Source organism: Myotis lucifugus, unplaced genomic scaffold (assembly GCF_000147115.1).
Source record: "Myotis lucifugus unplaced genomic scaffold, Myoluc2.0 scaffold_181, whole genome shotgun sequence".
Lineage (NCBI taxonomy): Eukaryota > Metazoa > Chordata > Mammalia > Chiroptera > Vespertilionidae > Myotis > Myotis lucifugus.
In genome coordinates this window covers 2621879-2636400 of record NW_005871229.1, presented here as the reverse complement: position 1 = coordinate 2636400, position 14522 = coordinate 2621879, and the positions used below count along the sequence as shown (strand labels likewise).

The 14522-nt window shown below is 55.9% G+C and overlaps 1 protein-coding gene across 1 annotated transcript in view; it reads right to left on the bottom strand.

Moving 5' to 3' along the window:
- Positions 1-200: 200 nt before the first annotated feature.
- Positions 201-14522, bottom strand: part of NOS1 (nitric oxide synthase 1) — a 73675-nt gene continuing 59353 nt past the window's right edge. Inside the window, exons 20-27 of the mRNA XM_023760404.1 lie at positions 10823-11016; positions 9281-9450; positions 5840-6050; positions 5127-5214; positions 3264-3385; positions 2022-2170; positions 816-1010; positions 201-326 (exon numbers count right to left, since the gene is read on the bottom strand). Coding sequence (XP_023616172.1) covers positions 201-326; positions 816-1010; positions 2022-2170; positions 3264-3385; positions 5127-5214; positions 5840-6050; positions 9281-9450; positions 10823-11016 — 1255 coding nt within the window. The remainder of the gene's footprint in view (positions 327-815; positions 1011-2021; positions 2171-3263; positions 3386-5126; positions 5215-5839; positions 6051-9280; positions 9451-10822; positions 11017-14522) is intronic.

The following is a 14522-nucleotide window of genomic DNA, read 5'->3' as shown; positions in this document are numbered from 1 at the left end:
TCCCAGAGGACCCACTGCACCCCGAGGCCTAGGCTCTGCAGGCCTGGGCCTGGAGGGTGCGTTTCTAACTGCTCCCCGGCGCTGCTGCCGCGTCTCAGGGACCCCTCCGGGGGAAGGCCCCGTTCCTGAGGTCAGACGCCCCTGCCCACCAGGACCAGAGGGAGGGCGCTGCCACCCCTTGCCCGCGGGACGGGGCCAGCTTACTCGTCCGTGTCCTTTTTGCTCTCCTCAATGAAGGCGATCGAGGATTCAGACCTAAGGCGGTTGGTCACTTCATACGTTCGCAGGGTGACCCCGAAGATATCCTCATGGTAGCGGTTGTCATCCTGGGGACGGAAACAGTCAGGGAACAGCCCTCAGAGCCCAGCCCCGGGCACGGAGAGGGCGGGCACGTGGACACCCAGGATGAACTCTCCCGAAAGAAAATAGGCCCGAAAGAAACGCGGCTCCAGCACCCCCGGGAGTGCCCTTGGTGTCCCCAGCCCGGGTGACAATGAGCACCCTGGGTCCGTCCAGGAACAGGCTGCTGCTCTGTGGATCCCGAGGACAGGAGGGGAGGTCACACGGGAGCCTCCGCACCCCCTGCCCTCTCCCAGTGACCTGCCCGCTGCTGCCGCCACACCACAGCCCCAGCCACATCCCACCTGCTCCCCTGCACGCCGCCCTCCTTCCTCCTCTCTCCGCGGGGGTTGGGACACCCCCATCCTCTACCCTAGCCAGAGAGGGCCAAGTGGGAGCAGGGATGTCGTGATGGCTCCCCAGGCATCGGGACAGGACCCCGGATGCCGGGAAGCGGGAGGCCGGCCGCCACTCACCCTCAGCCGGCTGATGAACACGCCCGCGTCCTCCACCGAGAGCTTCCCCTGCTGCGCCATGATGCGCTGGATGGCCTTGAGGACGTCGGCGGCCATGGTGACGTCCCCGCACACATAGATGTGGCCCCCCTGCTCCTTCAGGGCCTGGTACAGCGGTTCCGCCAGCTTCTCCTGCAGGATGTCCTGCACGTACTTCTGTGGGGAGCAGGGGCTGCGTGAGCCCCGGGGAGCAGAGCCGACGTGGGGGCTGCGGGCAGGGGGTGATCTCTGGGGTTTCGGGAGTGAAGCCGGGAGGACAGCCCACCCGAGGCTGTGGGAAGGAGCGGCTCCCCACTTTGCACTTCGCTCTGCGGAGGCCCCCAGAACTTCCCCTGGAGCGGCATTCAAGGGGAGCATTGTCTACCTGCTCCTCTCTCCAACCATCAGGGGTCCCCCATGGGGTGTGGACGCCATATACTTGCTGGAGCAGGTTTTTTTTTTAAATATATATATTGTTTATTGATTTTAGAGAGGAAGGCAGAGAGAGTGAGAGATAGAAACATCAATGATGAGAGAATCATTGATCGGCTGGCTGCCTCCTGCACGCCCCCTACTGGGGATCGAGCCCGCAACCCGGCCATGTGCCCAGACTGGGAATCGAACCGTGACCTCCTGGTTCATAGGTCGACGCTCAACCACTGAGCCACGCTGGCCTGGCAGGAGTGGGGTTCTCACAGGTGTCCTATGCTGACAGAGCAGCCCCAGGCGGACAGCAAGAGGCGGGATAGGTGAGGGCTGCCAGGCCGCACCTGTGCAAAGCCAGCTGCTGCAGCTGGAGCAGGAAGTGGGCTAAGGGGATGGGAGGGGCCCCCGGGGGTTTGCTACAGGCTGTTCCGATGCCTCTGGCCCAGGAAACTCCCCTCGGCCGAGGCTGACATCCAGCTATCCACCTGGCTTGGCTGTCCTGATGTTGATGTATTTCTACAGCAGCTGTCAAATGGCCACGGTCCAGACTCTCTGAGTTTCCCCCTCACCCCAGCTGTCCTGGCCTCCTTCCCGGGACCCCCCCCCCCCAGGCCTACCCCAGACCCTGCAGGAGCATGCTCCAGGCCTGTGGCCGTTTCCATTTGGACTGGTAGGGTCTCTTCTGGGCCATCAAATATTTTTTTAAATTCACATCAGAACGTTTTTCCTGGTCGGGGTGGGGCCGGGACGGAGCAGGGTCACCTTTGGTCTGTCGGGCTCCCGGGAGTAGGCCGTGTACAGTTCTCTGAAGACCCCCGCGCTCCGGGCCTGCAGGGTCTCCTCCCTGTAGATGTGGTCCACCTTGGACTGCCGGCACCCGAAGACCAGGATCATGGGGCAGGGACTCATTCCTGGGACCAGAAGACCTCATGTCACCCACCGCCTGGTGCCTGATTGGGGGGTGGCTGGTGGTGCTGGGGGTGGGTACTGGGAACCCCAGCGGGTGCCATGGAGCTAGAGCAGTGGTTCTCAACCTTCCTAATGCCGCGACCCTTTCATACAGTTCCTCATGTTGTGGTGACCCCCAATTTCATTGTTACACATTGAACATAATTAAAGCATAGTGATTAATCACAAAAACAATATGTAATTATATATGTGTTTTCCGATGGTCTTAGGGAGACCCCCTGTGAAAGGGTCGTTCGACCCCCAAAGGGGTCGCGACCCAAAGGTTGAGAACCGCTGAGCTAGAGGGGACATGAACACAGGGGCAGGACACACACACACACACACACACCACACACGGAGGTAGGTGAAGTGCGCTCAGATTTGGCAGGCCTCCCTCTCTGAGTCTCAATCTTCCCTCCTGACCCCCTGGGAGGGGCTAAGACCCCAGACTCTGGAGCTACACAGCCTGGGTTCCCAACCCCAGCTCTGTCTGACAACAAGCAACTTGCTTAACCTTCTCTGTCTCCGTTTCCCCCACGTACAGAACAGGAACAACCACAGCAACTGCCTGATAGGGTTATTGTTAGACATGAATGTCAGACCCCAGAACGGCGCCTGGTAGAAAGCGAATACAGTACACATGTTAGCTATTCTACCCGAGCGACAGTTCCCTGGGGCGGCTGTTTTTTCTAGGTTGTTTCTGTCTTGGTCACTGGATGCCTCCAGCGCCTACCGCAGTGTTCAGCATTTACTAGATGCTCATTAAATCCCTGTCTGACGCCAACACTGTGGCTCTCTCCTCTGAGGAATCCCATCAACACGCCACGTGAGAAGGCTTCCTGCTTACCCTCCAGGGCTGAATTGTAAGGAGGGTCCGATCTTAACCGCCCAAGAGATGGGGCTTTCGGGCCCAAGCATAAGCCGAGGGGAAGATTCGTTCGGGCAGGTCCTGGGCATGGCACCAGGGGTCGGGTCGGAGCGATGCTCCCCAGCCCTCCTGGGCGGCGAGGCCCTGGAGAGATAACGGTCACCCCGTGGCTACTGGGCAGGACCCACCTTTGTGCTGGATATCAAACTGCCGCTGCTGCCAGAAGCTTCGGAAAGGGGCGATGCCGGTGCCCGGGCCAATCAGGATGCAGGGCACTTGGGGGTTTCGGGGCAGGTGGAAGCCGGGCGCTCTGGACAAGGAAGAGGAGGTCAGAAGGCTCGCTGGGTCAACTGTGACGAAGAATAGCTGGGTCACCCTGGCCAGTGTGCTCAGTGGTTAGAGCGCCGGCACGCACACCGAAGGATCATGGGTTCAAGTCCTGGTCAAGTACCTGGGTTGCAGGTTTGGTCCCCGACCCTGGTCGTGGCGAGTGTGGGAGGCAACCAATCAGTGTGTGTGTGTGTGTGTGTGTGTGTGTGTGTGTGTCTCTCTCTCCCCTCTCCCTTTCACTCTCTTAAAAATCAATGGAAAAAAATATCCTTGGGTGAGGGTTAACAACAACAAAGAACAGTTGGGTCTTAGGGAGACCAGGGCCGTCCTGGGTAGAAAACAGCAGGACCTGCAGCTCTTCGGCCTGGCCAGGTGCCCCCGTCAGGGTGGGAGGTCCCACAGATTGGGGGAGTCCCCAATCTGCCTATCCCTCCATTTCCCAATGAGCCCCGTTGCTGAGCCACAAAGGGCAGTGGGGTTTCCTACCTCAGCTCTACTGACATTCGGGGGTGCATACTTCCCTGTGGTGGAACCATCCTGTGCATGGGAGGCTATTGAGCAGCTCCCTGGCCGCCACCCTCTAAATTCCAGGAACACCCTCCAGCAGCGACAGCCAAAGACATCTCCAGAATCACCAAATATAACGTCCCCCACCCCCTAGCCCTTACCCCCATTGAGAATCGCTGATTTCACCTCCCGTGAGAGCTCCTATTACCAGGGAGCCACCGACTCCAGGGGACACAAGCATCACCTGGGGGTGTTAAAAGGGGTGCAGGTTTCTGAGGGGTCAGTCAGTCTGGGCTAGGATTCTATTTCTCTCTCTCTCTCTCTCTCTCTCTCTCCTCACCTGAGGATATTTTCCCATTGATTTTTAGAGGGAGTGTAAGGAAGTGGGGAGACAGAAACACAGCGATTGGTTGCCTCCTGCATAGGCCCCGACCAGGGCCAGGGATGGAATCTGCAACCGAGGTACGTGCCCTTGACTGGAATCGAGTCCGCAGGCCGACGCTCCATCCACTGAGCCAAACCGGCCAGGGCTGGGACTCTATTTCTGAAGCACCCAGAAGGTATGGGGACCATCCCATCAACAGCCGAGCAAAGTGGCGGGCCAAGGCCACTGTTCAGGGAGAGAAGTTACTGACAAAGCAGACACTTACATTGGGCCTACGCTCAGGCATGTCCTTTGTTGGTAAATTTTTTTAGAGTAATATTTTTTATTTGGTTGACTGATTGTGATAAGAACACTTAAGCATGAAATCTAGCCTCTTAACAGATTTTTAAGTGCACAAGGCGGTACTGGAATCACAGGCAGGAATGTCCTTTACAACGGAGTTGGGAGAAGGCTCTGATTGATGGTGGTGAGAGATGTTTGGATCCTGTTTCTAAGAAACTGGGGACAGCGGGGTGTCCTCTAGAATTTGGACAGAGCCTCCCCTGGTCTGCAAACGCCATGGAGGCTGAGCCTGCATCGAGGCTCTCCTGCAGCCGCCGCATCGAGCTGAGGACATGCACTGGGCACACGCCGCTGGCTGAGGGCTTTCTTAGCTTCTGCGGGTCCTATCTTGTGATCCCGCTGCCTTAACACCTGGGAGGGACGCGGAATGCCGAGCCCGTCTGCTCCAGCCGTCTCTCTAGAACCCTTTGGGCTGGTCCACCCACCGCAGCTCGGGAGAGCAGTGTGCAGACGGGGTGGCTGCTCACTGCTCTTCCTTCGCACTCACCCTCTCACGAAACAGGGGACCACTTCGTCGGACTGTATCTGGTTGAGCCAGGAGGAGCACACGCCGTGGTGAACTGGTCCTTCTCCATCTAGGAGAATAAACAAGGCGGCCTGGCTCACCTCCTGTCCCCGAGCTTCCGGTCATTGGTACCCCCTCCCTTCAGTCCAGCAGGCCCCCGCCCCAATGCCGAGCGTCTGCCTTGCAGCTCCTGGTCCGGATCCCTTCCTCTGACGGGGAAGAGGAAGTGGTGCAACTGGGGGAAGCCTGTGAGCTGTGAAAGTGCCCAGGGTGCTGCTGGGGAGGGGTGAGTCGGATTCAAATCCTGCCACGGAAAGGGCTTTGGTCAGTGTGTTCTCCGTGGGCTGCCGGGATCCCAGTCTCAGAAAACTCTCTGGCACCGTGCATTCTGATTGCTTGATCAAGGAGGGAAAGTACGGGAGGAAAATGTCCAGTTATCTGACTGACCTAGGACCAGCGGGACACCGGCAGCAGGGAGGCCCTCCCCCCCCTTCAGCTCTGAGGAAAGGCGTTGTTCTTTTCTAGCTGCCCATGGAGCTGGCTCTGCCTAAGGGGACAGTGTGCCTGCTCTGCTTCTTCCCAAGTTTCCTGGCCATGGGCATGGGTCTCCAGCCAGGGACTTGGGATTTGGCAGAGCCGCCAGGCCCCTGGGGGGAGAACGCAGACCCGGAGGCTCCCCCAGCACCTCTGCCCACCTCCAGTGCGGTAAGAGACGATGGCCACGGTGAGGTGCACCTCCTCGGGGTACATGTCCGGGGAGGAGCTGATGGAGTAGTAACGAGGCTGCAGAAGGGACAGCTGGGTCAGGAGCAGGGTGGCAGGCATCTGGACGGACTGGAACTCCTCCAGCACCTCCACGATGGTGGGGTTCTTGCTCCATTTCCATTCCTCGTACTCCTGCAAGCCCTGCGCCAAGGAGAGGGGCAGAGGAGAACTCGCACTCAGCTCCAGGTACAGATTTCCACGGGGGGCTCCAGGGGCCGGGGAAGAAGGCAAATAAAAATAATAATAGCTAACACTTAATGTTGTCAATACTCTGTGTCAGGTTTTCACTCTCGCTCGGACATGCTGAAATAGGTATGATTGTTACACCCATTTTACAGATAAGGGACATAGAGGTGCCATGGCTGACAAGACGGTGATTCTGGGTTTTGAATCTAGGTCAGGGGGTGGCAAACTTCAGCCTGCGAACCAAATCTGGCTAATCCCCTGTTTTGTCTGTTTAAATGGTTTGAGGGAAACATCTGAAGAATACTATTTTATGACCTAAGAATCAATAAAAGGCTAATATGCAAATCGACCCAACAGCGGAACGACTGGTCGCTATGATGCACACTGACCACCAGGGGGCAGACGCTCAAGGCAGGAGCTGCCCCTTGGTGGTCAGTGAGCTGCCCCCTGGTGGTCAGTGAGCTTCCACAGGGGGAGCGCTGCTCAGCCAGAAGCTGGCCTCACGGCTGGCGAGCACAGTGGCAGTGGCGGGCGCCCCTGTGGCAGCGCTAAGGATGTCTGACTGACAGCTTAGGCCTGCTCCCCCAAGGGCTCCCGGACTGCCAAAGGGCGCAGGCTGGGCTGAGGGATCTCCTCCCTACTAAGTGCATGCATCTCATGCACCGGGCCTCAAGTGTGATATAAAATTCAAAATAGAACACTATTTTATGACCTAAAATATGATATAAAAATCAAATTTCAAGTTCAAAGTCCATAAATACAGTGGGATTGGAACCCAGTCACACCCACTCACTGCATATATATTTTACCCAAACCGTGGGCAAACTGCGGCTTGAGAGCCACATGCAGCTCTTTGGCCCCTTGAGTGTGGCTCTTCCACAAAATACCACAAAATACCACGTACAGGCGCGCACGTACAGTGCGATTGAAACTTCGTGGTCCATGCGCAGAAGTCGGTATTTTGTGGAAGAGCCACACTCAAGGGGCCAAAGAGCCGCATGTGGCTCTCGAGCCGCAGTTTGCCAACCACGGGTCTAGGCTGTTGTACTACAATAGCAGAGCCGAGTGGTTGCCAGAGACTGAAAGGACTGGGAGCCTCAAACATTTACTACCTGGCCCCTTTTACGGAGAAAATGTGTGGAGCCTTACCCTAGGCAGCCTGGCCCCAGAATCTGGGCTCCTGACCTGCACACTGGCCTGCAGTATGTGAAGGTCAAAAGAGGCACTGTGGAGGGAGTCATGACTCCCAGATATAGAATGCCAACGTGCAATCTGTGGGTTTGCAAGGGTGCAGGTGCCTCTGCAGAGAGCATGCTCAGACGGTAAATGACAGTCCCCAAGGGACAGGTCAGGGGGCGGGGGGCCGTGCTCGGGGGCATGTTGCCAGTAAAGCCCAGCTGTGACTAGGGAACAGAGGGTCCCCTGGGGCTCCGGAGTGATTCTTCCTACATCTCAGAAGCTGCCCCGGGCAGTCCTTTATTGGGTTTAGGAGGCTCAGATTTGAGGAGGGGAAAGGCCATTACAGTGCATTGGATAACAGCGCCTTTTCCCATGTCTCTAGAGGCCATCCTTGGGTTATTGACAGGGTGTGGCGTCACTGGGGATGTGCCTCCCAGACCTTCAGTGACCTTCAATGCAGGGGCCCAACGGGCCAAGAGCCCCAGCAGCTGCTCTCTGAGTGACATCCACCGACACCAAATGACCACCTGCACGGGCCTTGCCCGAGAATGCCTGTGCGACCGGGGACCCGTCCATGCCACCTCCTCCCGGCTCCTTTGCTTGGGGTCAGACTTGTTTTGACGTCTGATGGTTCTCCCCGACTCATCTGACCCCTTCCCATTTTCTCTCACCCAGGTCTATCCCCGAATAAAAATCCTGTTCATTCAATCTTGTAATTTATGCTCTTTGGAAAGAAAAATACAGTTACATCCAATTCTACTTTAAATAATCCAATGGCCTGGCCGGCGTGGCTAGGGGTTGAACATCAACCTATGAACCAGGAGGTCACAGTTCGATTCCCAGTCGGGGCACATGCCCGGGTTTCGGGCTCGGTCCCCAGCGTGGGGTGTGCAGGAGGCAGCCGATCAATGATTCTCTCTCATCATTGATGTTTCTCTCTCTCTCCCTCTCCCTTCCACTCTGAAATTAATAAAAATATATTTAAAAATATATTTTTTAAATCCTGTGGAAGCAGAGCAAGTTCTGGTTCCTCTTATTAGTCACACTTCCCATTAACTTAAAAATTTTAATCAAAGTTATACATGGACAGTTTAAAAAGTTAAATAATTCTGCACAACTTATGAGGAAAAGAATGCCCTTCTGTTCCACCCCTCCCATCAGTTTCCGGCTCCCCAGAGGCGTTTCTTCTGCTGTTTGCTTATCTGTCTCTAAGTCACATGCACGCCTTGCATGGGCCCTGCCTCTCGGACCACCATCCAATCCCCTCTCTGGCAGCAGAAGAAAGCTAAACCACCTTTGCTGGTGGCTTGCATACCAGGGGAGAGCCCCCACTGGGTGGGATTCCTACTGGGCAAGGCTTGGCAGCAGCTGGAGCAGACGGGCCCTCGGTTTCTAAGCCAGGGTGGAGCAGCTGTGTTCGCTGGCTTCACCTTTCCACCAGAGCCCTCCTTTACCTTGAACCTTTACCGACAGCTGCTCTGCACCGGCAAAGGCTTAGCTGTGAAACGGCACTGTGAGGTTCCCCATTTCTTTTTCTTCTAAGCATCGGCTAAGAAGTTTCCACTGTGGTCCAAGAACTTTGAGATTCAATGAGGTCACTCTTGTCCTATCAGGGCTCAGAACCAGGCGAGACGGTGCCAGTGGTCGGCAAACTCATTATTCAACAGAGCCAAATATCAACAGTACTTCTTCAAAATAGACTCACCCAGGCCGAAAAACGACTTCTGCGCATGGACCACGAAGTTTCAATCGCACTGTACGTGCATGCCTGCACGTGGTATTTTGTGGAAGAGCCACACTCAAGGGGCCAAAGAGCCGCATGTGGCTCGCGAGCCGCAGTTTGCCGACCACTGGCTGGACTAACCCCGATGGACTTTCTGGGAACTAGAAACCAGCAATGTCTGCTCAAGACTGCCATCTGCTGGACGTGTGCTGTAATACCAGACAACTCGGCCAGGCTGAGCAGGTGGAAGGCGCGCCCTGGGGTTGAGGGGGCCAGGACCCACCTTGCTGAGGACCAGCAGCTGCTGCTTCTCTTTCTCGCTGGTGGCCAGGGAGGCGAACTGCTGCAGCTGCAGGGGCGTGGGCGGCGTGGTGATGTCCAGGTAGTACTTGAAGGCCTGGAAGATGGTGCAGGGCGGGAGGCGGCGCTCATCCGTCCAGTTGCGGATGACTCCTGCGGAGGCAGTGGTGGTCGGGGCGGGTGGGGCAGGAGAGTGGGAGCTCTGAGGGCTTGGGTCCCAGTCAGGATGGGGCTGGCTGAGCCCAGCAACCCCTCGCCTCTCCACCTTCCACATCCCACATCTACACCTCATGTGCGAGGAGCGTATCCCAAATCCATTGTAGGCAAACTAGTCCAAAAGTTAAAAAGCAAGTATTGAAGTAGCATGAGACAGTCCCCAGGCATTCCACGCGGTGAGCCACCAACTGAGCGCGAGTCACGCCTGTCCTCTGGCGGGATCGGCCTCTCCCTGCTCTGAGCGGGATTCGTGTTTACAATGACGACCGTGCTTAACACTGACCTGGTATATTCTATGTGGCAAGTCCTGGGCTCAGCACTTTATATCAACTCCCAGACTCCTTCTCATCTCCCAGACTCACCACCATCCTAGGCGGTACGTGCTATTATTCTCTCCCTTTTGCAGCTGAGATCAATGGGAGCCCAGAGAGTTTAAGGAATTTGCCCAGGGTCACACAGCTCGTAAGTGTGAAGTCAGCGGTCTGTCTTGTAACTATCACACTGTATTGCTTCTGTGTACTTTTCATTCACTATAACCCCCAAACACAAGCCTCTCCTTCAGCAGGGACTCAACCCAAGAGAAACAGGCGCAGTTCCAACACTGCATGGGACCGATTCCGAGGTGTGTCTCTCCAAGTGGTGCCCTCCTGGGGGATCTGCAGCAGGCCTGTGCCTACATGCTGTGCTCACGTTCTGCCCTGACTGTATCCCGAGCTCCTCTGTAGCGGCGATACGCCACTCACTGTATCACAGGCGGCCCGCAAGGCCACTGCCGCTCCTGTCCTGAGCCCTGCGCTCACCTGCACCTACTGAGATGAAGCACTGACTCCTCTGCCTTTGCAGGTTCTTCAGTGGGAACGTCAAGAACGGCCGAGGAAGCAGGTGGGGACGTGAACAATGAGGTCTGATACGCGGCCTCATGCCTGGTGGGCGTGGGGCTGCAGACAGTGCCTTTGGACCCTCAGAGGAGGCAGGGTCAGATTCCAGTTGCTGTTTACTCTGCGGGCACGGGGGCGGCAGTGACACAAAGGGAAGCAGAGGGGCCCAGCTCCAATCAGTCTCCCCATCGGTGTCCTGGCATCACAGACAATAGAGCGCCAGCTGGGCCAAGGTTGTTCAGCCAAGAGAAATGGGGAGTGAGTGTTCCGTCTCCTAAGCTGGAGGCAACAGAGACCCACTCTCCTACCTGGGTTGGTGACTGGGACCAGGAAGAGGTCTCCTCTTCCCCGGACGCCCACTGCCTCTGGGACTCCCGGAGAAGGGGAGGGCCTGGGAGGGGCGGGTGGGGTGCCCGCGTGGCCGTCCTTACCCAGAGCCGTGCTCCGCTCTTCCAGCAGCTCCACTTTCACCAGCTGGTTGATAGGGGGCGCATCCTCCAGCCGCTCGATCAGGGCATTCACCAGGTCCTCCTGGTTGCCAGGGAAGACGCCCAAGTGGTCCCCAGGTTGGTACTGCAGCTCCTGATGCCCATTTGTGTGGAGACGCACGAAGATGGTTGACCGGCTGGAGGGAAGGACCCGGAACAATGAGCTAAGGCATCACCAGCCACTGCCCCCTTTCTTTGCTCCTTTGGGGGTCCCGTGGCTGCAGTTTCCCTCCTTCCATTCTCCTTGGGGCCCAGGCCAGCCAGACTCCTGTCCCCCTCGTTTCCACACCCCGGCGTTAAGCAGGGTCACCTGGGAGCTCGCGAATCCAACAGCCAGTTCTAGCGCTCACGCTGGTCAGGGCGCGGCACAAGGCACAGCCCCTCTGTCTTCCTTCTCACGGGTCCTGGCCTCCCCTCTGGCTGCCCTCGCTCAGTCTCCTTGGCTGGTTCCTTCTCATCCCCCCGAACTCTGGACCTTGGAGCTCCCAGGGCTCAGTCCTCAGATCGCTTTGTTTTTCCATCTCCTGCCCCAGCTTTTCTCTTCTCCATCGCAGTGGCCATCCCCTGACCCACAGTAGCATTTACTTTGTTATCCAGTCTGTGGCCCGTCCCCCTGCCCATCCTCTGGCCCCCACAGCACCGTAAACTCTAGAGGACAGGGGGTTGGTGTGTCTGTTTTGTTCAGGGCTCTATTCCTGGCACCTAGGACAGTGCATGGCACATAGTAGGTGCTCAAGAAATATTTTGTTGGTTGAAGGCACCTCAGTCTCCCAGCTGCCAGGACAAGCTTTGGCTCAGTAGCAATGGGGGTCCTCTCGACACCTGGAGCGAAGGCAGTGGTGTCCCCCCAGAATCCTAAACTTCACACCTTTTGCAACTGGACGTCCTCACATCCATGGAAAAGGGGAAAAGGACCTGGCCTGAAGCTGGGGTTGTTGTTAAACACATATCCACCCGATGCTATAAACATGGAGAGATCTAAGGAGAACCCAGAGAGAACCTCGTTCCCACCTGCCGGCGCCCTTTCTCAGGGACTCTTGTATGTCCAGTGCAGGGAGGCCTGTGTCAGGGGAATGGGGGCCTCAGGAAAGACTTCTCAGACTTCGGTTATTCTGGTTGGTGTCAAGTTTTAGTACAGACACTACGTTTTACACAATATTTAAAAGCCTGGGGATTGATCACACGCTGGTCCATCAAATCCCTCGTACACCTTGGGTTATGATCGCATTTCGGCTCTGCTTCCTCTTCTTTGACAACTGGTTTTCAGTTGATGGAGAACTTGACATTCAACAGGAAGTTTCCATTCTCCCTTGAATAATCATCACTTGAGTAAACCAATGGGGCTTGCTATTTAAAGGAGCTTTTGGCGGAACCAGAGCCCTTTTGTGCCGCAAATAGCCGCCATTATTAAAAATAGCTGTGCTGGCACGCTTGCTCTTTTGGGTGTCAAGTATTTTTTTAAAGAGGGGAATTTGGCGACTGAAATTGTGAATGGCGGTGTGAGGGCCTGGGTCCCACTTTGCCTTCTCTGGGGCACTGATTTTACGCACGATTGATCCTGCTTTGAGCTCACACCCATCTTGGTTCCCACAAGACTTGACCCACTGCTAGCTCCAGGGAGGGAATTAGCAGGGACTGACGGCCAGCAGGTGGCGCTGTGGGGCCGCTAATTTGGGAGCCTCCTGAGAACCACAGGAACCCGTTGAAAGGCCTGCGAATCAATTCCACTTTCTCCCAGATCATCACGATTTCTTTCAGAAGTGTATTTGCCTCTGTTCTTTTGGCTGGAACAAAATACAAATGCAGAGGACACGAACTTGCTGAGCTGGCTCACGTTCACAGCCACTGGCCCCAAGTCCTCTTGAACGCAGCAGAAGGTGGCCAGGCAGATAAGGGGCAGGATGGGGGTGGAGCTGGCAGGGGAGCGAGGCTCTGACCGGGTTGGGCTTGCTGACAACCCCAGCACAGAATGTCCGCATGGTCCCAGGGCACCTTGATGGGCTGGGTCCTTGAAGCTTCGCAGGAAACTGACCCTGGTGGGTAACACTAGCCTGGAGACCGAATGTCTTCAATCTTAGTCCTGCTGGCGGTTTCTAAGTGTAGGATTTTCTAGGCCTTCTTAAAAAACACACCTTGGGGCACTTATGGACCTTTTAAAAGTATTAGGGGAGAATGAAGGGAAGTATTGGGGAGGTAGCAGCCATTTGGGCCTTCACCTCCTCCCCCAGAGTAGCCCCTGCCTGTGCTGTATTTATATCCACACACAGAAGCATAACACACACACACACACACACACACACACACACACGCGCGTGCATGTGCTTGGCAGTGGTTCAATGCCAGGTTCCCAGATAAAACAATAGTCTGCTAATGCCCAGCATTAAATGAAAAAAAAAAAAACAACAACAACACCCAACTACTGTTACATTTTTCAAGAAAAGGGTAAACACTGTCTGTCAAGAGCAGTTTGAGTTAATAGGTTCATTCCACAAATTTATCCTGAGTGTCAGGCACTGTACTAGGCACTGGGGAGCCAGTGGCAGATACTGCTAATTCCCTCCCTGGAGCTAGCACAAAGTACCCTGACTTCATTGGGAGGTGACTTAAAAAGATCTCAGATAGAGTTGCTGATGTGGATGGTGGGTGGTGATGGGTTGGGGGCAGTGGGCTGAGGCCACCAGATAAGAGTGGTCAGGGAGGCCTCTCTGGAGATTTGACATTGGAGCAGAGACCTGAACAATGAGAAGGGGTAGACATGCAAAGGTGTAGGGGGAGAGCGTTTCCGAGAGGAGGAGCAGCACGTGCCAAGGCCCTGAGGTAGGAAATAGTGTGGTGTGGCCGAGGAAGGGAAAGGAGGCTGGAGCGTTTGGAGAGTGATGGAGACAGGCTGCGTGGTGGAGGAGGAGGTCAGGGAGCTGGGCGGAGGTCACGACCTGCTACCACAAGGAGGCCAGAGGTTTCGTACGTTCAGTGGGTGTGCAGCTGTGGAGGGATAGGTGTTAATGTGCATTTGGAAAAGATTCCTCTGGCTGCTGTTTGGAGATTGGATCTTTGAGGGAAAAGCCAAGAAACAAAGAGACAGGGTAGGTGCCTACTGCAGCCACTCAGACCAGAGGTCATCATGGCTTGGCTCAAGGTGGCACCTGGGACCCGGATGTGCAGTGTAAGAGGAGGTGAGGAGACTGGAGTTTTGGCTTCAGCCAAATGTTGATGTTTTCTGTTGCTATGGTGAAGGCTGGAGAGAGGCAATGTATCCGAGGGGACACGGAAATCAAGAGCTCAACCATCTGAGCGCTGACCCTTGAACCAAGAGGTCACTGGTTCGATTCCTGGTCAGGGCACATGCTGGGGGTTGTGGGCTCGATCCTCAGCAGGGCGTGTGCAGGAGGCAGCCAATCAATGTATCTTTCTCATCGATGTTTCTACTTCTCTATCCCTCTCCCTTCCTCTCTCTCTAAAATCAATAAAAACACATTTAAAAAAAGCAGTTATACGAAAAATAAAATTTCAACCATCAAGACCTCTCCTTTGCATGGTCCCGCCAGTATCTAAGGCCGCCAAGTGCTCAGGCCCTTGTGTACCTTAGTTCTCTTGTGCCAGGTCCCTCCGCCGATCTCACCAGCCTGGCTCAGCCCGTCCTGCA